Source organism: Aedes albopictus, chromosome 1 (genome assembly GCF_035046485.1).
Source record: "Aedes albopictus strain Foshan chromosome 1, AalbF5, whole genome shotgun sequence".
In the NCBI taxonomy this organism is placed as follows: domain Eukaryota; kingdom Metazoa; phylum Arthropoda; class Insecta; order Diptera; family Culicidae; genus Aedes; species Aedes albopictus.
The window spans coordinates 167,313,815-167,336,856 of record NC_085136.1 but is presented as its reverse complement, the minus strand read 5'-3'; the positions used below and the strand labels follow the sequence as shown (position 1 = coordinate 167,336,856).

The 23,042-nt window shown below is 41.0% G+C and overlaps 2 protein-coding genes and 1 long non-coding RNA gene across 3 annotated transcripts in view; 2 read left to right on the top strand and 1 right to left on the bottom strand.

Moving 5' to 3' along the window:
- Positions 1-530: 530 nt before the first annotated feature.
- LOC134285258 (uncharacterized) lies at positions 531-2,084 on the top strand. Its single transcript, XM_062845754.1, has 2 exons — positions 531-1,153; positions 1,433-2,084. The coding sequence occupies exons 1-2, from the start codon at positions 641-643 to the stop codon at positions 1,874-1,876; spliced, it is 957 nt and encodes a 318-aa protein (XP_062701738.1). The 5' UTR covers positions 531-640; the 3' UTR covers positions 1,877-2,084.
- Positions 1,897-22,746, bottom strand: LOC134285256 (cell division cycle and apoptosis regulator protein 1-like). Its single transcript, XM_062845752.1, has 6 exons — positions 22,220-22,746; positions 21,788-21,914; positions 13,026-14,357; positions 2,585-2,820; positions 2,401-2,516; positions 1,897-2,337 (listed from the first exon to the last, which is right to left on the bottom strand). Exons 1-6 carry the CDS (start codon positions 22,598-22,600, stop codon positions 2,085-2,087), a joined length of 2,445 nt encoding a protein of 814 aa, XP_062701736.1. The 5' UTR covers positions 22,601-22,746; the 3' UTR covers positions 1,897-2,084.
- The window catches only part of LOC134285259 (uncharacterized), a 45,688-nt gene continuing 28,806 nt past the window's right edge, over positions 6,161-23,042 (top strand). The window contains exon 1 of the long non-coding RNA XR_009996252.1: positions 6,161-8,541. This is a non-coding gene — a long non-coding RNA (uncharacterized LOC134285259). The remainder of the gene's footprint in view (positions 8,542-23,042) is intronic.

Here is a 23,042-nt window from a genome sequence, read left to right as displayed (position 1 = left end):
AATATCGTTACTGATGAACGGTAAATATTGATTACCGAGTGTACCGAGTTAAATCTGCTGTTGAAAACTCAGTAAAAAGATGGAAAAAATGCAGAAATCAGCAAAAAAAAATACTGAGCTGGAAAATTAGAATCTTAGTGTGCAAACCTCTATAACAATAGAGTTAAGAAACTAGAGGACGAATGTCGCTGCTGTTCCCTTTGTTCTCGTTCTCAAACATGTCGGGTATCTATCTGTCAAACTGCATACTTTTTCGCGTTGACACTTATATCCCGGCCTATCTCTGCCAGAAGAGATGTTGCGGCAGCGACGCCAGCGACATTCTTCCTCTATAGCTTATTAGCTCTATTTCTATAACCGACCTATTCGCAAATAATAATTCCGGAAATGCCGGAAATGCTTTCGTTTTTCTTTGGCAACACTTCCACAAAAAACTCTTGAAGTAAACAATGTGGTGAATATTTTTACCCAGCCAAAAACCATTATTGAGTGCCATGACATTTTTTGCTCACACATTTCTGCGTTATGAATTTTAGGCGTGTAAGAAAAGTTAAATAGAAAAACATCAAAGCTGGAACTGTTTTCTCCAGAAAAAAGAGTCACATTTTAGCCGCCGTATTCCATTCGAGTGTAGTTAATAATGGCCACAAAAGCTGTGCTTAGCACCAAAACTCCAATAACGGAGTTGCAAGAGCTGTGCGTCGCTCAAAAAGCCCCCCATCCGCTGTACACATTCACCGGCGAAGAGGTCGACAGCGCAGCGCCGAATTCCAAGGTTTTCACCACCTCGGTGTCGGCCCTTGGGTTCAGCAGTACCGGCATCGGCCGATCCAAGAAGGACTCCAAACATGACGCTGCCCTCAAGCTGTTGAAGCTGCTGTTCCAGCGAGGGCTGAGCGACATCGACGTGGACAACGATGAGCACTTTTTGGCGGTGCTGTCGTCGGACAAGGTCACCGAAGTGCGGGACATCTGCGTGCAGCGGCACTTCGAGATGCCCGAATTCGAGTGCGTGCGCAGTTCGGGACCGTCGCACGCGCCGGAGTTCGAGTATGAGTGCCGTATCGGGCAGATAGTGCGCCGCGGCGTGCACAAGACCAAGAAGGGAGCCAAGCAGGCCGCTTGCAACGAAATGATCAAGACGCTTCAGGCCGTAAGTATAATTTGGTTAATTTGAATGACTACCTTTATTATCGAGACTTTCAGCCGGTGGCCGGTTCGTCTTCGTTCTTTAAGGGGGAGAGGTCTCACAATGAGAGCCCCCTTGTCATACAGAGTTGAAGAATGTTATTAGCGAAAATTTTAAGTATCTTAGTCCTTCCAGTAGTCCGAGTCGTAGTCAATCAGGTTCAGCGCTCCTGTTATCCTTTGTCGTCTGGTGATTTTGCCGATTGCATAGTCGATTTTTAACTTATTTCTTTTCGTTCCGCAGATGCCGGTGGAAGACAGCGAAATGCAAGTCCTACCTTTGCATCAGGCCGCCGAGATGGACCTGAACGAGGACGAGCACATCATTCGAACGTACCGGGAACTCATCAACTCGGACATCAAAAAGAAACTGGGCGTCAAAATTGCGGACCGCCACCGGTTCTTCGAGGAGCTGGACGATACGAAAATTGCGGCCGCCCGGCGAATCGCTATGGATGAGATGCTGCAAGTCGATGACAAATGCACCCTGATTCCGAAGGCTTTGGGGCTGAAGTTCGAAATGAAGCGGGACAACAGCGACTTGCAGTCAATCGAAGGACGAAAACTGTACACGTTTGAGCTGTTGAGCTCCGAGTACGATTGCTTCATTTTCGGCAAGGGCGAACAGTTTTACGACAGCGTTTACAGATACTTTAAGAACATGCTGAATTTCGATTATATTGATTGAATACGCTTTGTGATGCTTTATTTTTTAAGGTTTCAAGTAGGTCATTTATTCGGCTTATTACACTGAATTGAATTGAATTACAATTACATTTATGGATAACACTTTTAATTTTACCGTCTGCTTACGCCAGTTCCGGTGTAAGGATAAGTTTTTTGATAAAAATGTGAATGCAAACAATATGAACGTCATTGAGTTTTATTAATGTGTATTACTCCTTTTTTTCTTCATCCGATTTTTCCTCCGATGGTTTCGTTTCCTTGGTGGATTCCTCTGTCGCCTTCTTTTTGTCGCTGCTATCGACACTCTCCTTCGAATCGCTGCCAGGAACCGTTACTTCGCTGCTGGCAGATTCATCAGATTTCTTGGAATCATCTGCCTTCGATTTATCAGCGGAATCCTTAGACGATTCGGCTTCTTTGTCCTTCGATTTGGCGTCCTTACGGGTCGAACGATCGCGAGAACTGCAATGAAAAACAAAATGTCCCATACATATGTAAGGCAGACATATCAGATAAGCCTCTTACCTGCCACGCTTGGACGATGAGATCGACGAAGAACGCTTGGGATCAGCACGGTGCATAACGACGCTAACGCGATCATACACGCTGGACAAAGTTGAGAAATATTCATTGGACTTTTTCTGTGAGTGAGAAATTAACAATAAGTATAAGCGACCTGCAATGTACACAATCTTAACGCTCAACTCACCGTAATTTCACGAAGATTCTGCTCGGCGTCCACCAACTTCCGAGTGAGACTCTTTATGTCCGCAGCTTGGTCTTTAACCTTTTCGTTAGAACGGCATTGGCTCTTCGTAAGGTCCGACACCTGTCGACGCAGGTCAATCAGCAACTGCTCGGTGTCTTCCCGTGCCTTCTCAGTGCGCCTCATTTGTTCCAACAGTTTGGGAATGTCGAGGACGCCTCCGTTATGCGAGACCAGACCTGCGGGGTAAATGTGATTATAAGCTGGATACAAGTACATAAATATGAAGTCTATTTTGGCGTTTCTAATGTGTGAGCACTAGTAATAGTTAATGATGTCCATTACTTTGATATTTAGCGTTGGGCAATTTTTAATCGATGTTCGCATCATCGATGTTTTTGTTTCGATTAATCGATTTTTTGTATCGATCACAGAGAACAGACATCCAGGCTAGAACAAATTTCATTCGGAAAGTTGTGTAAGGATTTGAATCTTTACTTGAGTAAGGTTGCAAACCAATACACGATGACAACACTAACGCCACCAAACACCATATTGCCACAGTCAGTGGTGAATTGAAACATTTCAAGTGGTGAATTAAATTAGTATGGGAAATTAACCGATTGCTGCGCCACGCTATTGCCACTTGTGTTGCCGATTTCAAATGGCCGTTAAATTCCTTACACAGTTTCGGAACTGGACTTGGATGTCTGTTCTCTGTGTATCGATGTTGAAGCCCCTCAAAATCGACCGAATCGATTTTTCACATTCGATTTTTGACCCAAACCATACACTACGTCAGCGAGCTTCTGCCAACGTGATGCAAAGTAGTAATCCTACATTAGTCCTGTTTAACGACGCAGGTTGAACTTGCTCGAAGTTGCTGCATCCTGCTCTTACCCATTCGTCAACAAACGGGTTAAAGCAGGATGGAGCAACTTCAAGCTAGTTCAACCTACGTCGTTGAGCAGGACTATTATAGAGATCTGCGGAGGCGGCTATAGGGCAGTGCATGAAATTATCTCCTTCTCTTTCGCTCTTACAGAAATTTTGTAAACAACAAGGCCACGAAACGTCAAAATCCCATACAAAATCAAAACAGTGCAGTGCCCTATTGTGAGCCAATCGTGCAGAGAGAACTGTCAAAGTGTGAGCCAAATGAACATGCTTATCGTTCGTAGGAAGGCGTCGTTCGAACGGTTTTGCAATCGGAACTAAATAAATTAAAATTATTTATTTTTAATATCGAGATATTGGCGGCATATGTATGTTTAGTAAAAAGATAAAAATTTATTAATTCTGCTTTCAAAAGCTCATGCTTATGGCGACACTTTTGTTGCTGCACTTGTCGAAAAAACTTCCATTGCTGCTTCTTGCTTCACTTCTGCCGATATGATTAGCGTAACACCACAGAGAACAGACATCCAAGTCCAGTTCCGAAACTGTGTAAGGAATTTAACGGCCATTTGAAATCGGCAACACAAGTGGCAATAGCGTGGCGCAGCAATCGGTTAATTTCCCATACTAATTTAATTCACCACTTGAAATGTTTCAATTCACCACTGACTGTGGCAATATGGTGTTTGGTGGCGTTAGTGTTGTCATCGTGTATTGGTTTGCAACCTTACTCAAGTAAAGATTCAAATCCTTACACAACTTTCCGAATGAAATTTGTTCTAGCCTGGATGTCTGTTCTCTGTGGTAACACTTTTGCATTGAATTTCAGATGTCTTCGATTGCTCCGCTATTTCAACAAAATTTTGAAAAAAAAATTCTACCATAATTAGAAAATGTAAACAAAACAACTTGAACCACACACAACGAAGTCACGCACAAAGTTTGAACATCTAGCTTTGTAGCAAGTGTTGGGCAGCTGTTGTAAACAAAACAAACAGCGTTGCCGAATCGATGTATGTAACTTCCGCTCATCTCTATGTAGAGGATTTCTAATGCAAAGGGAAGGGTAAGCAGCATGGGCGCCCGATATGCAAATAGACATTGCAGTTTTGAGGAATCATTTTGACTGTTTTAGATTTGTTTATAGTTTCGTAAACTATATAAATATGGAATTTTTATATAGCTTGCTGCAGTGATTCCATCTTGAATACTTCTTTATATTTCACAAGACATTTCTTCGAGGATTTGTCCTGAGATATCTTTAAAGGTTCCTCCAGTAATTGTTCAAGTGCTGTTCCTTTAGAAGATCCTTTAAGGATTCCTTCAGAGATTTCTTGAAGGATTTTTACGCTGGAGATTGCTCCAATAATTACATTTGGAATTCTTCGAAGTATTTCTGCAGGATTGTCTGCCAGAAATTCTTTCAGAACATTTTACTAGAGATTATTCAAAAATTAATCCAAGAATTTCTTTAAAAAATCATTTGGAGTCCATCCAAGTATTTCTTTAGTAATTTGTCCAAATTATTACTGCAGACAAAGATTTCTTCAAATTTTTCCCCTGGATTCATACAGAAATTCTTCCAGGAGTTCGCTAAGAAAGCTCTCGTGAAATTCCCTAAAGAATTCTGTTCGCTCACGAAGCGAAGTTTCCAGTTTCTGCCGGTGATGTTTTCACCCCACATCGACGCCGACAACAGCGAGACCAGATTCCAGCATCGTGCGAACGAAACGAGACGAGGACGCGAAGAAAATGCTGCGACATGTTCGCATCTCAGCGTCGATCAGGGCACCGACCAATGCGAGCGAGGCTAGCGCTGATTGGTGGATGGTGTGTTTTGGGAGTGCTGGGGTGGGATATATAAGTGATCGCATTTGCTCGAAGAGCAATCAGTTTTTGTAAAGCAGTCATATAATAAACATCGTTGTAACCGCATCCCTCAAGCCTTCTTTCTTGGACAGCCGAACAATCAGCCTTTTACAAGGCTAACACTTAAGAGTTATTCAGTCGTCGAGCTATCGTCTGCAGCACTCGTTCTTGCGGCCCTCTTCAGTGGGAAGAGCCGGCCAACCTCTGTCCAGTGTCCGTGATCGGACAAATTCCTCATGTGATTGCTTTCGGGATTCATCATGGGGTTTCTTCACAAATTTCTCCAAGATTCCTTCAGGAATTCACCTGGGAATTCCTACTATAATTTGTTCGGGAACAACTTCCAGGATTATTTTGAAAGTGGGATTTCTTCAAGAATTCCTCCTAGAATTCTTCCAGAAACTTCTCCAGCAATTAAACTAAGACTTCCTCCAGGAACTATTTAGAGATTGCCTTAGGAATACCTCTTGGGATTGCTTTCAAGCTTCCTCCTGGGGTTTCTTCTGGAACTGGTATAGGGAAAATTCATCTGCGTACTCTTTTTAGAAATCCTTCAGCATTTCCACTATAGTTGCAGCGATTTCTTCAGTATTTCCTCTTGGGATTTCTTAAGCAACTCCTCCTAAAATTCCCTTAAAAATTGATCCTTGGATTTCTTCGGAAATTCTTCCTGGAATTCATCCAAGAATTCCTCAATAGATTTCTCCTGAAATTCCTCCAGGAATTTCAATTGCTCTAAGCATTCCTCCAAGAATTCCTTTGAGAATACCTACGGCAATTTTTTTAATGTGTCCACTTCATGTAAAATAATTTAAGAGTGCATATCGAATAATCATTAATGATCATTGATCGCTTGCGCGAGTATACGCGCAAGCGAAAGCGCATCAGCGCTGTCAAAACAATAAAAGAATATATATCGAGCGTTGACGCTCTCTTCTGTTACAACACCTGAACGAGTCAAGACGTATTTCTACATCCCGAAGAATCCCCATATCCAAGGGTTAATAAAAGTATAAGTTGTCTCCGGGAAACTTGGTGGCCAGTGAGTGATAAATATCCGGGAAGATTTGGACCAAATCACCGGATAGAAAATTCTTCAAAAAAAACCTCTAGGAATTCCTCCCAGAGATTATCTAAGAATTATTTAAAGAACTAGCTGTCCCGGCAAACTTTGTCTTGCCAATCTTGAGGTGGTTTGACAGTTTTTGAACTCATTTAAGCACCGCACTCTAGATTGGTTTAATTGCGATCGTTTCGATTTTCTTTCCAGCTCATGCAAATTCAGTAGTTTCATAAATCTTCTTCACTTTGATTTAACGATCAACGATCAATTCTGACTATACATGTCAATGGTTGCTCCTCCGTGATTGATCTGAACTGGTACCAGTTGCACTGTGATCCAACTGATTAAGGGGCTGGGACATTCCACTTATTCTCAAAGTGCAATTTTAGCAGCTCATGCATATTTGATCAATAACGGCGCCGGCCAAGTCCTTATAGTCAGCTGGGAAGGGAAAGGAATGTTAGAGTGTACTGGTTGTTGCTACTAGAGACCGAGAGCACTCTGCGTCCCACAACCCGCACGGACTGGGGTATTTGTTAGACGGAAAGGATGGGAGATCTGGGAGTCACCGTTGGGTCGGTGATGCGATCCATGGATAGGGTTATTTATAGTGTTCGTGATAGATTGTGTGGTGAATAAGGTGAATAAGGTCAAGCGACACAGCACGCTTTGGTTGCATAACTTATAGGCGTTATAAATACACTGTGCTGTGAGTGGAAGTTGGAAGGGAGGGAAACGACTTTTTTCAATTCGTTTCTGGTTCTAGCGATGGCTATGAACATATGAATATACATGAGTTGTATATGTAGAGAAGAGAGAGTGAGAGAAAGTGGATAGAAAGATACAAAGTAGGATGAAAAGGACGGGCCAGGGATTGAACCCATGACCTTCTGCATACGAATCAGAAGCGGTGGCCACTAGACCACCAAGCCCGTCCCATAAATCTTCTTCACTTTGAGTCGATTTTCGTAACTTTTCCTGCATATAAAAACAGCCACCATGAATACGAATCAAACCCTGCATAAGTCATCCTGATCGGTTCATCCGTTCGTGAGTTTTGTTGCCTCAAAGCGAATTCAAACTCATTTATACACTCCCGTTCAAAAGTTTGGGGTCACCCCCTCAAAAACATGCCATATTTTCAGGCCCATATCTCCGCCAATTTGCATCCGATTTCAAAACCCTAGGTTTCATTCAAAAGATAATAAGTCAAAGAAACTTTGAACATGATTTAAAAAAAACTTTTTCAAAAAAATTTGTATGTAAACTTAACCCAAAGTTGCCAAATTTTCTAAAAAATGAATATAAACTTACGGCAGTATCGCTGGAAGTTGGGTCGACCAAATTTTAAGATGAGAGCGGTAATATGATCCATTTTCTATTAGCTTTCAACTGCTTTTTACAGAACTTAGCTAAAAAATCTAGAAAAAAAGTTATTAAGTAAATTATTCCTTGATGTCATCGACCAAAAGTTTGGGGTCATCCCTCAAAATGCTGTATCGGCCAAAAGTTTGGGGTCACTATCGTAAAACATGGAAAAGTGATTTGTTGATATCTTTGTCATCTTTCACTCAATTTTAATTCTGCTTGGCTTATTTGAAACAAAATGAATGATACTTACTGCATAGACATTGAACCACACATATTTGTTGAAACTTACATACTAAAACTTAACGTAAAGTTGCCTCATTTTTTGAAGCGTGGTAAAATGTGCTAACTTTACATAACATTTTTATATACAAAAATCGTTAAATACGTTAAGTTGAAAACATCAAACGTAAATTTAGTTAATTATCTTTGAAATGAGCCAAAAATAATTAAAATTGAACTATAGATGACGAAGATATCACCAAATCACTTTTCCATGTTTTACGATAGTGACCCCAAACTTTTGGCCGATACATCATATTGAGGGGTGACCCCAAACTTTTGGTCGATGACATCAAGGATTAATTTACTTAATAACTTTTTTTCTAGATTTTTTAGCTAAGTTCTGTTAAAAGCAGTTGAAAGCTAATAGAAAATGGGTCATATTACCGCTCTCATCTTAAAATTTGGTCGACCCAACTTCCAGCGACACTGCCGTAAGTTTATATTCATTTTTTAGAAAATTTGGCAACTTTGGGTTAAGGTTACATACAAAATTTTTTGAAAAAGTTTCTTTTAAATCATGTTCAAAGTTTCTTTGACTTATTATCTTTTGAATGAAACCTAGGGTTTTGAAATCGGACGCAAATTGGCGGAGATATGGGCCTAAAAAAAATGACATGTTTTTGAGGGGGTGACCCCAAACTTTTGAACGGGAGTGTATATATATAGATTTCTCCAGCGATTCCTGCATGAAATGCCCCCAGGAATTCCTCCTTCCTTCCAGGAATTGATACAGGAATTCTTTCGGGAATTCCTACAACAATTCCTCCAAGAATATCTCCAGGAAATCTTCCATGAATTTCTTCAGAAATTCTTTCAACAATTTATTCAGAAATTCCTCCAGGAATTTTTTCAGAGATTCCTCCGGGATTTCTTCCAGGGCTTCCTCCAGGAATTCTTCCGAAATATCGCCTGGGATTCCACCAGGCATTTGTCCAGAAGAACCTCCAGGCACTCCTCCTGAGATTATTCCAGAAATTGCTTCAGGGATTCCTCCAGCGATTTTTCCAAAAAGTCCTCCAGGAGTTCTTCCTAGAATTTCTCCAGAAATTTATCTAAGATTTCCTCCAGGAATTCCTCAAGATGTTTCTTCTCCAGAGATTCCTCCCAGATTTCCTCTATAAAATCCTCCAGGAGTTCATCCAGGGATTCCTTCAAGATTTCTTTCAGAATGTGCTGCAGGAATTGCTCCAAGGAGTCCTCCAGAAAATTCTTCCATGGATTGCTTCAGGGTTTCCTTCAGGTATTCCTGTAAAAATTTCTCCAGGAATTCCTTTGGGAATTCCTCCACAGATTCATCCAGGAATTCTTCCAGAGACGGTTCGATGTACAATCTCAATTTTTGATATTAAATTTATTTAGACAAATAAATCTAGATTGAGTTTAAATAAGGGCGAAAGTAACATGAGCGAGTTCTCTTCATCGACGCTCTCTTCATCAAATTAAAGTGACAAGTCGCAATTATGGTTGCACTTTTTGGTCATAAATCGCTAGGTCGCAATACAATCTAGCGTCTAAATGTAAAAAAGTTCGATTGAATTTGCATCTTGTCACTTTAATTTGCAGAAGAGAGAGTCGATGAAGAGAACTCGCTCATGTTACTTTCGCCCTTATTTAAACTCAATCTAGAAATCTTTGTAACATTTTATAATATCGAATCGATGTGAAAACATCGATTCAAAACATTCGATTGAATCGGTGAATAGAAGCAGAATCGACTGGTTCGATTCAAATCGATTCACAAAAATCGATGTCTCAGCCAAACTTGCCCAATGCTATATTAGATTATAAGGTCTCTGATTAAATAGGTGTTCTGCATTGACATGTACAAGAGATAGATTCTCATGAATTTCGACTGAGTGTTTAGTCTGAGCCCATATAGCCGAGGCGGTAAACGCACGGGTATTCAGCATGACCATGCTGAGGGTGACGGGTTCGATTCCCGGTCGGTCCAGGATCTTTTCGTAAAGGAAATTTCCTTGACTTCCTTGGGCATAGAGTATCTTCGTGCCTGCCACACGATATACGCATGCAAAATGGTCATTGGCAGAGGAAGCTCTCAGTTAATAACTGTGGAAGTGCTCATAGAACACTAAACTGAGAAGCAGGCTTTGTCCCAATGAGGACGTTACGCCAAGAAGAAGAAGAAGAAGTTTAGTCTGAGCATTTCATCGAAGTTATCAATTACAAATGTGTTGCTCACTCCACATTTGATAAGTAACCTTAGCGAGAGTTCTCAGAAGCGATTCTGAAGAGGTTTCACCCCTGCCAGGACCTCTAGGCTCGCATTATGTGTAGAATGCGTGCAGCCGAGGGCAATACGCAAACAACGGTATTGAATTCGTTCCAATTTTTGCACCAAATACTTGATTTGGGTTCCCCAAGTGCCTTTTGAATCAAACCAGACCCCAAGGTATTTCGAAGTCAAAGACTGGTCGATTTCTATTCCCAAAAGATTGAGTTTCAGTTGGGCTGGGTTCCGCTTTCAAGAAAACACAACCAATTGAATTGTGATCAGACGCTGGTTTATCAGGCTTTTGAATAGCTATTACTTTGACCTGTCTCCATTCTGGCGGAACAATGTTATTCTCCATGAATGAGTTGAACAGGTCTACTAGTAACCGTCTTTTCGACATATCTGGGAGATTGAACTTAATCATATCGCGTCCCGGAGAAGAATTATTTGAAGAAAGTAGAGCTATAGAAAACTCCAGCATGGAGCATGGTTTGTCCAGAGAACCGTCTCTTGAGGAAGGTTCCCAAGAGGGCGGTCTAGCTGGAACGGAGTCTGGGCAGACCTTTTTGCGAAGTAGACTAAAGCTTTGAAAGTATCAGATTTCTTAGTATACAATTGGGTGCAATCATCATCCCAGCCTAGTGTGGTTAGTCTTCTATTGAAGGTTGCACTTGGAACACGTCGGTTTTGTGATTCTAATGCACTCTTTGAATCACTGCAGACAGGAATCGATACTTATCCAAAGGTGGGAGGGGATGAATGATTCAACTCCAAAGGATACCGCTGCAAAATTGTTTTGCCAATCGATATTCCTAGTGAGGTCAAAAGGAACCCGAATTGGTTGGTCTGACCTCTCACAGTTATTTTTTATAGTGGTTATAATGAGCAAGTGATCACTACCATGAGGATCTTCGATCACCTTCCACGAGCAGTCGTATGATAGTGAACTTGATCCCAGTGATAGATCAAGACGGCTTTCTTTGCCGTCGGATGCAATACGTGGCACTTCTTGTATTTAAACGTTCAAGGTGAAATCGTCGCACAAATCATAGAAAACAGCCTCGTCATATGGTTCGCCTCACCCAGTCCCATGTGAATTTATATCGCCCAGAATTAAAACTGGATGTGTTAGTGTAGAAACTGCATACCAAAGATGACGGCGGTTAATTGAAATTCTTGGAGGAATGTAAACGGAAGCTACGCAAAGATCTTTACCTTTTACGTTTTGTTTTGCAAGCGACGTTTTCTACGCCAGGATGATTATGGATTGGAATTTTATAAAATGAGTTACTTTTTTTGATTCCCAAAAGTACTCCTCCGTAATGGTCATCTCTATCCTGGCATATAATGTTGAAATCGTGGAAGTTGAGTTCGTCTTCAGAAGAAAGCCATGTTTCACAAAGTGCAAATATATCACAATCAGAGTTGTGAATCAAAAATTTAAACAGGTCCAATTTAGGTTTTAAACTATGACAGTTCCACTGTAGCACAGAGATCATATATTGAACCTCACTTGATGAATAATCCATCAAAAGATATGATCGAAGCAAGGAGGGTGATTGTGTCAAATTTCGAAGATACTCTTCTACTACTTGAAAAAAAAATGTCTAGTATGCCTCTGAAGGAGTCGGAACGTCCGAGGGCATCATGTAAGCGATCCACAAGGGCCCTAAAAATGAACAGTCCTCGTTTGGGCTTGATAGGTTTCGCTGAAATTCGAGGAGATTTTGTGGCATTTTTCTTGCCACCTTGTCGAGTATTTCTTTTTGAAGTATACTTAACAGTTGGAGGAACCCCCGCTGCGGCAAGGAAGTGCACCATGAGGGACCTGCTTCTTCGGAGTTTTTAAATTTCCTCCGCCTCCTTTGGTAGTTGTCAAACTTTTGAGGGAAGACTTTAAGAAAACCTTTCGGCGCAATCCCGGGGAAGATGGTGACTTCCTTTCTTCGGATGCGTGTACACTTCGAAAATGATCCACCCTCATCGGTTTCGCCATCGTCCTGATCATTGGAAGACAACTCCTGATAGGGATTTTCAACCGGGACAGCTGACTCAGACATATTAGCGGGCGTATTTCACCATTACTGCATTTACATGATTTTACATGATTTCACCATTACTGCATAAGTCTGCATAAGTTGCATTTACCACAACGGGGCTTGTCGCAAAAGCTAGCGCTGTGACCAAACTGCTTGCATGAATAAATCAAGCTGTCGGGCAGGTTTGTGCAGCTTTGTGCCTTATGGTCTTCAGCTTCACCTCGCCTACAAGGCTTGCTCATGTCAGGGTCTTTACAGCTCCACGACCTGTGTCCCGGTTAAAGATACCTGAAGCAAACCTCCGGTGAATCTTGTATGCATAGCGAACATACCACCAGCCCACCTTGAGCTTCCTTACAGGATTTTTGGCCTCTGTTACAGCCCCTACCGGATCTTTACGTAGCCGAACAGCTATGATTGAAACATGCACTACGCTCTGTTGCCGCAGTGACGTGACAAGCTTTAGATTTTTTGGCCTTTAGAATCACTTCCTTGGTGAGAGTCTTCACCAAGAACCTTTTCCGCCAGGCAAAAGTAAGAGGCGCTCTTACGCCTGTTTTGTCACGCTTAAGCTCAAAGATAGGATTTTCTATCTGCTCACAAAACTACCTCATCTCTCAAAAAGTATTTATCATCTCACACCCAACTGTTCTCCCAAACGCCCAAACCTATGCAATTTATCGTACTCACCATTGTTGGTCTCGGGAATATCGCTCTCGTCATTCAGCGGTTCGAGTTTGACCTTCTTTGTAGGTGGCGCATCATCGCCCTCAGCAGCTTCGTTTGCCAGAACAGCTTGAAGATTGGCTCTCAGCTGCTCCGTGACGTTGCAATTACCAGTGGCAAGTTCCTCGAGCTCCGCTTCGGTTAGCTCTACTGCAACTTCAGGTTTCTCTGTTTTGACGACCGCAGGAGCAGCTGCTTCTTTCTCGGTGCCTTCCTTTGCCGTTTCCTTCGACTCCTCGTCCTTTTCCTTATCATTGGTTTCTTCGGTCGTTTCCTTGACCTTGTCCGTGAGTTTACGATAGTAAAGTGAATCCCTGGTAACAGCTTTGCTTACCAGTCGGCGAATTTGCGAGCGGGAAAGGTTCAACCCAAGGGCGTAGAAGAGGTCTTCAACGTCCTTGTCGAATATATAACCGCAATGACTTATGTCAAAGTAAGTGAACGATAGCAAAAGATCACGATCGGCTGTATAGTACTTGAGCCGTTCCCTTTCCTTCTCTTTTTCCTTCTCCTTGCGACGCTTTTCCTCTTCCGATGCGTCATCAAAGCGTGATCTCTTGCGAGAGTCACGGTCGCGTTCGCGAGCACGTTCCTTGTCTTTGTCGTCTTTGTCTTCCTTTGACTTGGTGCTTTCTTCGGCACTCTTTTCTTTATCCTTAGCCCCATCTCCGTTGACTTTCTTATCATCGTCATCTTTTACCTCTTCGACGGCCGAGTCTTTCTTAGGCTCTTCCTCCTTCTTCGAGGGTAGCATATGAAGCGCTTTATAGATATTGAATCCGAAGTCGCGAGTCAACATTTCATTAAACAACTCCGCGAACAAAGATACCTCGAATGAATGCTCCTTGGAATCTTCCGGACGGTAGTCCAACAAAACAGATAGGGACATAACGGCGCAATCGAATTTCCCGGACTTTGCCGTTTTCGATGGGTGAACAATGATGTGAGGCTGCTCTGGCAACGAATAGCGTTTCTCCAGCAGCTGGCGCTCCTTTTCTGTGAGTTTGGTAGATTCCGCTTTCTTACCGGTTTCATCGGCCCTTTCTTCAGACTTGGAATCATACTCATCAATAACGGTCACCTCGGACATATCGACGTTGTCCATCGTTTCGAATTCCTCTTCATCCTTATCAGCAGATTGTTTTTCCGACTCCGATTTGACTTCCTTGACGTCAACAGCCTTCTCGTCTTCCTTGTCTTTGTTTGCGGCTTTGTCCTCACCATCCTTGCCTTCAGCATCTTCTTGTTCCTGCTTAAGGGCTTTGGACAATCTTGCGCTGAGCATGTTCTTCACACCTGAAAAGAAAGATAAGATTTGATTAAGTCATCCTTATTTAAAACATTGATAGGGTGGGGCGGGGCAAGATGGGTCGCATAAGGATGGATCACCATAACTTTGTAAATATAAATCGTATTGGTTTGTATTCATCCGCTACTCTTTAATACACTAGTTATCTATGCTAAAAGTCGATAAAAAGTTCATTAAATACAAAATATGATGTTAAACGAGCAGTTTTGAAAAGTGATCGATTTTGCACCGTGAAAAAAGTGCGGGGCAAGATGGGTCACCTTTTAAGTAATTCACATTTTCTCAACGAAAAACGTCAAAATATAAGATTTGTTCCGCATTCATATACGCTCCATATCCATACTGAGTAAACAAGAGCCACTAGTAAACATTTTATAGATTTATTCGGAATATAAAAAACTTTACGATTTGAGTGGTCCTAAGGCGACTTGAAAATCGATGTTTTCACTAAAAAATATAATAATTTTGTGTTATAATTTTGAGTGTTCATTCCGCTTGATTGAAATCGTTTATGAGATAGTCTTGTAATAAAAAATAAATAACTTTTGAATACTCCAAAAATACGCTAAATACGCTCAAAATTGAAGGTGACCCATCTTGCCCCGCGGCCGTTTATATGGAGATTATATGGAATGTATCGCATAAGAAAAATGGCTAAAAACCATTTTATTTTTTATTTCCAATGAGAGTGAATAATTTTTCAATCAATGTCCCAAACTTTTGTATATTCATGCTGGTCATCTAACAACAGTGGCGTCTCGTAACCTCACTTTTTACCTGTTCAACGACCCTAAAACTTGAATTTGCGGAGAATTCAGGATTAATATCAAATTAAAAATGCACGGAAACGACAATTCTCGTCATTTTCTACAAATTACAAGCTAATTTGTTGTGAAAAATTAAGAATTTACGTTCGTTGAACAGGTAGATTTGAGGTTAGGGAATCGCCACTGTCTAACAAAATTATTAATATAAACAAAACATGAGTAATGCGCCCAAAAATGGCACTGACCCATCTTGCCCCGTCCCACCCTGTTATTGTTAAGGCAACATAGAGCATTCAAACCAAGATTTTCAAACCATTTCAAAAAAAAAAAAATCGCTAAAATGACCTGGAGGAAGCAGAAGCATTCAGATCGTTGCAGAATTTTGGATATTGTAGAAGAACAATCTTACGAACACCGGTCATACTGCAGAATAAACATCGATGAAACGTGAAACGATACAAACAGAAGTGGAAACAGCAGACCCACCCTGTCCGAGAAAAAAAAAACAAACACTTCTAAGAAGTGAAGTGCGAGGTAATATAACTGGTGAGCCGCAAATTGAAATGTGAAATAAGGATGGAAATCTTTTAACGGAAGAATATATTGTCGGGCCGCCACCAAACCGGATGTCGTACAATCAAGTCGCGACGCGACCCAACTCGCGACGTTTTTGAATCATGTCAAAAGTAGTGCGCATCCTTCCCGTTGTTGTCAGCAACACAGCGCACTAGATGCGAAACAGTTGCGACACTTGTGGACCAAGAAAATTGCAATTATCGAGTGAATGTCTGTCTTAATTCCAACCGGATAGACAATATTCGCTTCCGGGGCGAAGTTTCTTGCCTCTGAAAGTATGTAACATGAATTTATTCCTGCGTTGACGCCGACAACAACGATACACGATCCGAAAAGATTCCTGCATCATGCGTACACCAAGAACATGACACAATATGTTCACTAGACCTGTTCACTTTTTTGACCTACCCGTGTCACATCAAATTATCAATCCACATGCAAAAACAAGTCTTCAGTCCAAAATTGAGCCAAATTGATAAAGGTTTAGAGGTGTATCAAATTGATTTTGTGTTTTTTCGGGCATTTTCACGAAAATGTACTCCAATATCCAGAAAATTGCACCGAAAAGGTACAGAAAACACCGTTAAAATATAGTTGGAACAATACTCTACAACTTTGCCGAAGACACTACGGTGTTTAAATTGCTTATTTCAAAGTTATTCAACAATTTTCGTTAAAAAATCGCGAAAAAATACAATATTTTTACGGTTTTTCATGTAAAAGTTATGTAATTTTACATTGTTTCAAGTGACTAATTTAATGAGCTATTGCTCCTATGTGTTACGAACATTTCGTCCATACATCATTTTAGTGTAGGAATTTGTTTTCATTGACTAATTATCAAAAAAATGTCACGTTGATACTAAAAATCGCATCGAGTTGCCAGCACAAAATTAAACAAAGTTGTTTTTTCGTGATTTTTCAACTAAAATTATTGAATAGCTTCGAAATAAGCAATTTAAACACCGTAGTATCTTCGGTAAAATTGTAGAGTGTTGTACTAACTATATCCTAACGGTATTTTCGGCACCCTTTCGGAGCAATTTTCTGGATTTATGAGTAAATTTCTGTGAAAACGGTTAAAAAACACAAAATCGATTTGATACACCTTTAAATCTTTATCAATTTGGCTCAATTTTGGACTGAAAACTTGTTTTTGCATGTGGGTTGATAATTTGATGTGTCACGGAGAATCGGAGAAAAAAAGTTTCAAAGTGAACAGGTCTAATGTTCATTTCTGGGCATCGACCAATGCGAGCGAAGCTCGCGTTGATTGGTGGATGTGGTGGATGTGCGCAGAACTTATGGATAGCGAAGCAATCTCGGAAGAATACCGTGTATGCACCAAACTTTGCGCAGTTAAGAAAAATCAAATTTCTAATCGTTATAAAAAATACAAATAAACAACTAATATCATGAACAACATGCTCTTAGGCCTGTCCACCTTTACAGAAATGTTCTCTGATTCTCAAGTCCACCCCCATATTTTGATTGGCATCCTAAAAGAAGTAATTGGTCAAAATTTCAGCCAAATCGATTGATATTAAAAGGTGCATCAAATCAATTTTGTGTTTTTCGACTATTTTTGAACTTTAAAAAATCATAACTACACTAAAACATATCAAAACTTAATTCTTTTGGCAGAAATTGAAAGCTATACTTGTTTGCTACAACTTCTCCGGACAACGTGTGCCAATAAATTTGAAGGAAACATGTGTAGTTATCACATTTGTAATCAGAAAAACCTTAAAAAATTGATTTTTTGACACGGCGTGTGTATGGGAAAGGTTTATAACAAAAAAATGGGCATCGCCAAATTTTTCGCTATTCAAAAATAGAGCTTCCAGCTTTCATTTGCACGGTCCCTCAAAAAAATCCACCGAGGGATCTCGAACAACTTTTTCAGAATACTGTTTTTCCCCATACAAAATGAACAATTCCAAATTAATCCGTATTTATACTTAACAAACATACCCAATTTTTGTATGAAAAAGTTCCCCCGATGGAATATTTCGATGTTGGGCTTGAATGAAAGCTAGTAGCGTCAACTTTCACGTAACGTAAAAATTAGCGATGCTTATTTTTTTGTAATAAATTTCTTCTACCAGACACACCGTGTTGATAGATTTTGTTCTGGAACACCCCAATAAACGTAATAAGTTGGATTTCTCAAAACGGCATCATATTCTTCAATGTTTTTTGGTTGTTTGCTTCTTTAACACCAATGCTATAGGAGTTGAGCAAAAATTACAAAAATTCGTGAAAGCCAAATGTGGCCTAAAAACTAGCTTTTCGGGTGCAATCACGCTTTGGCGCGCAAAAAGTGGCATCGCGTCAGCACTGATATGATAGCCAACACCTGTCATCACGCTTGTTTGTTATCACCCGTGGTAGGGGGTAGCCAAGACAAACTACAAGGAAGCCAAGCTACTACGTTCAGTACAATTTCGCGCCACAGCGTGATTGCCTCCAAAAAGCTAGTTTTTAAGCGGCATTTTCTTTCCCGAATTTTAATATTTTTTGCTCAACTCCTACAGCATTGGTGTCAAAGAAACAAATAACCAAAAAACATAAGAGAATATGATGCCGTTTTAAAATATTAAACTTATTACGTATATTAGGGTGTTCCAGAACGAAATCTATCAAAAAATCAACTTTTTAAGGTTTTTCTGATCACAAATATGATAATTAAACATGTTTCCTTCAATTTTATTGACACACGTTGTTCGGAGAAGTTGTAGCAAACAAGTATAGCTTTCAATTTCTGCCGAAAGAATTAAGTTTTGACAAGTTTCAGTGTAGTTATGATTTTTTGAAGCTCAAAAATAGTCGAAAAACACCAAATTGATTTGATGCACCTCTTAATTTCAATCGATTTGGCTGAAATTTTGACCAGTTACTTCTTTTAGGATGCCAATCAAATTATGGGGGTGGACTTGAGAATCAGAGAACATTTTTGAAAAGGTGGACAGGCCTAATGCTCATACGATAGACCAATGGTGCTTCTTTGAGTCTGCAATATTTAAAAATCATAATATGAACCAAAAAATACTTAAAATAGAAAAACTATTTCATTGCCTTGTTCCTAACTTTGCGCACAAAATCTTCGATTGTTCCTAACTTTGCGCAAGGTGTGCCTAACTTTACGCATGCTATGGATTGCTTGAAAAAGTCATCAAAAATACTATTATTTAATGTTTCCCCATTGAACTAAAGTTATTCAGGTAGTGTGCTCTTAACTGATCTTTGTTGAAATACTTTGTCCTACGAGACAGGGGCGACGGAGACCTCCGGCAGTTCTTGAATTCGTCTGCGGTTCGTACTAGGCACCTACCCTGTGAACAATCCAAAATTCATGAGGGGTTTTCCAGTGGGTAGAGATCAAAGGTAAAAGCTTCCTGATAAATGGAGTGATCGTTACGGATGGGAACAATAAGGGATCATTTAAATATGACGTCCAACTTTGGTGGGAGGGGGTGGGGTTGGAGTTGTCTGAAAAAGTGTGATATGCCATGTATTAGGTATAGGTACTATGAAGCGTGACGGGGTAACCCGGGGGAGGAGGGGGTTCTAAAATTCAAAAAAATGGTGGACGTCATATTTGAATCGTCCCTAACATTGACCGCCGGAAAAGTCAAATGAAGAACTGTTCACAAATCACGTAACATTGTAGACAGACCAAGAGTGCCTGCCGTAGTGCTACGGTTCATACAATTTTCTACTAATTTCCATACAAAATTTGCTATATGGTGGAGGCAGGCCTGAAATTGTCAATACAATTGTTACATAATATTTAAATGGTTCATAAGTCATGTATTCACGTTCATCATGCATTTACTGACAGTGCGCAAAAATTAGGAACACAGTGCAAATATTGGTTCCAAACATTGCGCACCACTATTTACTAGTTAAATTGAAAAAAAATATTACGAACTGTGATTGATATTACTAGAATATCACATTTTTTGTCAATTAACTGCAAAATTAATCATCGTTGTACAGTTTTATCGAGGAAAATGTTGATTTTTAGTAGAGTTACTTCTTGGCAGCCGTGTTAAGGCGAGGTAAATTTTGACGTTTTTCTGGAATTTTTGTTTATTATTCAACATAAACAAAGATTTTATGGTAATATAATTTTCGTCAAATAATGTTTATGTTTACACAATGCTAGTGCAATGATTAAACTGGTGAAAATGTTGACATTTATTAATTTTTTTAATTATTTTACAAGAATGCGCAAAGTTTGCACCTGCGCAAAGTTAGGTGCGCACACGGTATTTAGATCATAGGTAGTAGCCTGTAAGACCTGGGACACACTGGTGGTGTTCATACCATGGTACAAGTTGTCAAGAAAATTATTGCAAGGCTATCTTGAATGAAGACAATTATCAGTATGAAGCTGCACAAATGTCCCAAATGGAGGATAACGTGCCTCTGGAACCGGCCTTCTGATATTCATATTAACACACGTACCAAAAGTATTAGATGGCCACTATCAGAGATGTCCATATCCTCAGTGTGGGAAAGAGAAATAGAAAATACACCACTCACGCTGTGCATCTGAACAGGAGCCCTTCTCTTATATGTGGATCCACCACTGCGATTCGGATGCGCGCAAGCTTGGTGGGTAGAAATAAATCTCTTAGCTCCCTGAGCACTAGGCCACACAACAGTGCGGCGAGAGCGATTTAAAATTCTCTTCGGTGAAAGTGTAAAAAATCACCCGGGTGCGCGCTCCAGTGAGGTTTTTGCGCCAGAGTGCGCGCTGCGGTGAAACGCCGGAGAGTTCTCGCCCCGGCGACACCATGGTGATAATTCGGTGACTGCTGGGTAAAAACACGGGAGAGCGCGGACGAGCAAGAGCACGCACTAGCGCTTGATCTACCTACCACCCAAAACAAGAGAAGCTGGCTTTTTGGTGTGGTGAAAAATGTTCCTATCCCCAGTGTGGTCGATAAACTGACGCCGCAGTGAATCGCTACGGTGAAATGCCATCTCTGGCCACTATTTCAACATCCTTTCAGGAAAGGTCATATGTATTTTTTTTAGGCCCTGCGGCTATAAAAAAGGAAGAGCAACAAATACGACAGACAGTTCTTGTTTTGGAATCCACACAGGTATTATTTTACTACTCAAACTCCTTTGATCATGAACTAGCACTTGCGAAGTTTAAATTATTCTTATCACTTGATTGGATGACTCAAGCCTTCATCCTTCAACACTTTGATACTTAGAATCGGGAAGTCAAAAATCATTGGATCGATCGAACTTTTTCTCACTCTGGCAAGCTAAGGTTCCAAATGCGAGAACGTTGGCATAAGCTTAGAAAGGCCTTAATGCTATCACGCACGATTTGGACGTATCGGTTTTAACAATTCTTCCTCTCGAACCTCCTACCCTGAGACAGCAGTATCGGCTTCCGAAAGTAGCGCATTCCGTCTAGTCTGTTGGTAGGCACACACGGAATGTAATACCGTATCCCTTCGGGGCCGTTCATAAACCACGTAGACTTTTTGGGGGGAGGGGGGGTTTGGCCAAAGTCTACGCTCCATACAATTTTCAAAATTTTTGTATGGACAAAAGTCTACGAGGGGGAAGGGGGGGGGGTCTGAGATGACCAAATTTTGGTCTACGTGGTTTATGAACAGCCCCTTCGCAACGGTACCGTGACACGATTGTGGGTTTCGTCATCCTGAGTGCTGCTGGATTCAATAAGTATTTGGTCTAGTCCCACCGCTATAAGAACACCACCCCAATCGTGCCACCAATTGGGAGATTGTGCTGACACCAACATTTGGTGGCTCCAGAGAGGAGCTACTGTTACCAACAGTGCGAATTGTGTATAGGAACCGGGCCTGAGGCGCGCGGAGTTCTACAAAATTCGCAGCAGAGCAGCGTTAGTTGAGGTGGCCACTGGCCAGTCAGTATGAGGCCATTGTAACATGATTCGTGGCTTTTTAAAATTGGGTTTAGAGAAGGGATAGCCAAAAATGCGATATAATACGTGCAAAACCAATGCTTTGGATATGGACTTTTCATATTTTTTTAAAGAAACTATATGATTTGAAACTCACCATCAGTCGGTAGATTGCGAGCCTCCAGTTCGGCCTTTAGCTCGGCGACCTTCATTTTCTTCACATCCAGCAGAGCGTAGTTGGTCGGAGTACCAGCAGCTTTCTCTGCGTCTGCATCGTCGTCGTCCTGTAAACGCATGTTAGGAAGTAGAACACAACATTAAGTACTGCCTGACTTTTCCATTCTCGAGCAGTGGACACCGGTTGCGACGAGTTACGTTCACAATCCGTTTCCAGAGAAAATGCACACGCGTTCACGCTTCCACACCCAACGCTCACGGATTCACACACGTTCACACAAGCATTGATTGATTGGAAGTCACTCTCTGACTTTTTGGTTAAACTGTTTTGAGATAATCACTAGAAACTAGTTCGCTTAAAACTAAGAAAACCTAGGTGTATGGATGGACTTAAGGAAAATAATGAATGTGCCTTTTCATTGTCGTCGGCTGCATCAGCTTCCTCCATCGTAACGGATGAATCAGCTTCCTCCTTCGTTGAGTTGTTGGCATCTGCCGCAGCACTGGTGTCTGTAGAGGAAGCGGTAGTAGATGCAGCAACAGCAGCAGGAGCATCCGCCGAAGCCTTAGCATCAGAGGAAGCGACAGTATCGCCTTCTGGAGAAGTTTGTTGAGTTGTTGTTGCAGGAGCAGCGGCGTTCGCTGCCGACGATGACTCGGCCGGAACTGGACTATCGGAATTCTGACTATTAATAATACGCTCCAAGTGCGACTTGTAACTAAGATGCAGCTCATCCCACTCCGGATTGGTTGGTTGACAGGAACGGACATCGGGCAGAAAGATAACCACCATTTCGATACGTGCTGGAATCAAACGACCCTTGTGGTAGGTTTCTGAACGACGATAATAGAGCTCCACGAACCGGTACCTGTGTTGGTATATAGTAGTAGTTGATTTCAGATTAAACTTCAACGGTAATCATGGGGTTGGGTGGAAAGTTCAAGGTAAGTAATCATTGTTAATTGATGTATCTATGTGTTTCAATTGCTTTTCATCGTTTGGATTTCTAGCAAAGTCTAGTGCGAAAAGTAAAAGAATAACAACGGAAAAGGATAGAAACTAAAAAGAGTAAACTGAGAGTTTTGTTAGCAAATAACGGTACGAAGACGCCAGGACGTAATACAAGTCCGAGTTAGAGCAATTACATGGAATTGGCCACACAACCGTGCAAGAGATCTTCTACTGAAGGCGATCAATCTGCTAAACGGCAGCAGCAGCTGTTCGAAGTATTCTA

Bases quoted from the DNA above. Each gene is read 5' to 3' on its own strand.
- LOC134285258 (XM_062845754.1), top strand. From the start codon at position 641: ATGGCCACAAAAGCTGTGCTTAGCACCAAAACTCCAATAACGGAGTTG. The intron at 1,154-1,432 runs GTAAGTATAATT...TTCGTTCCGCAG, and splicing joins TGATCAAGACGCTTCAGGCC to ATGCCGGTGGAAGACAGCGA.
- LOC134285256 (XM_062845752.1), bottom strand. From the start codon at position 22,600: ATGGTGGTTATCTTTCTGCCCGATGTCCGTTCCTGTCAACCAACCAAT. The intron at 21,915-22,219 runs GCACATTCATTA...ATGCGTTTACAG, and splicing joins CAGCCGACGACAATGAAAAG to GACGACGACGATGCAGACGC. The intron at 2,338-2,400 runs GTAAGAGGCTTA...TTTTCATTGCAG, and splicing joins TCATCGTCCAAGCGTGGCAG to TTCTCGCGATCGTTCGACCC.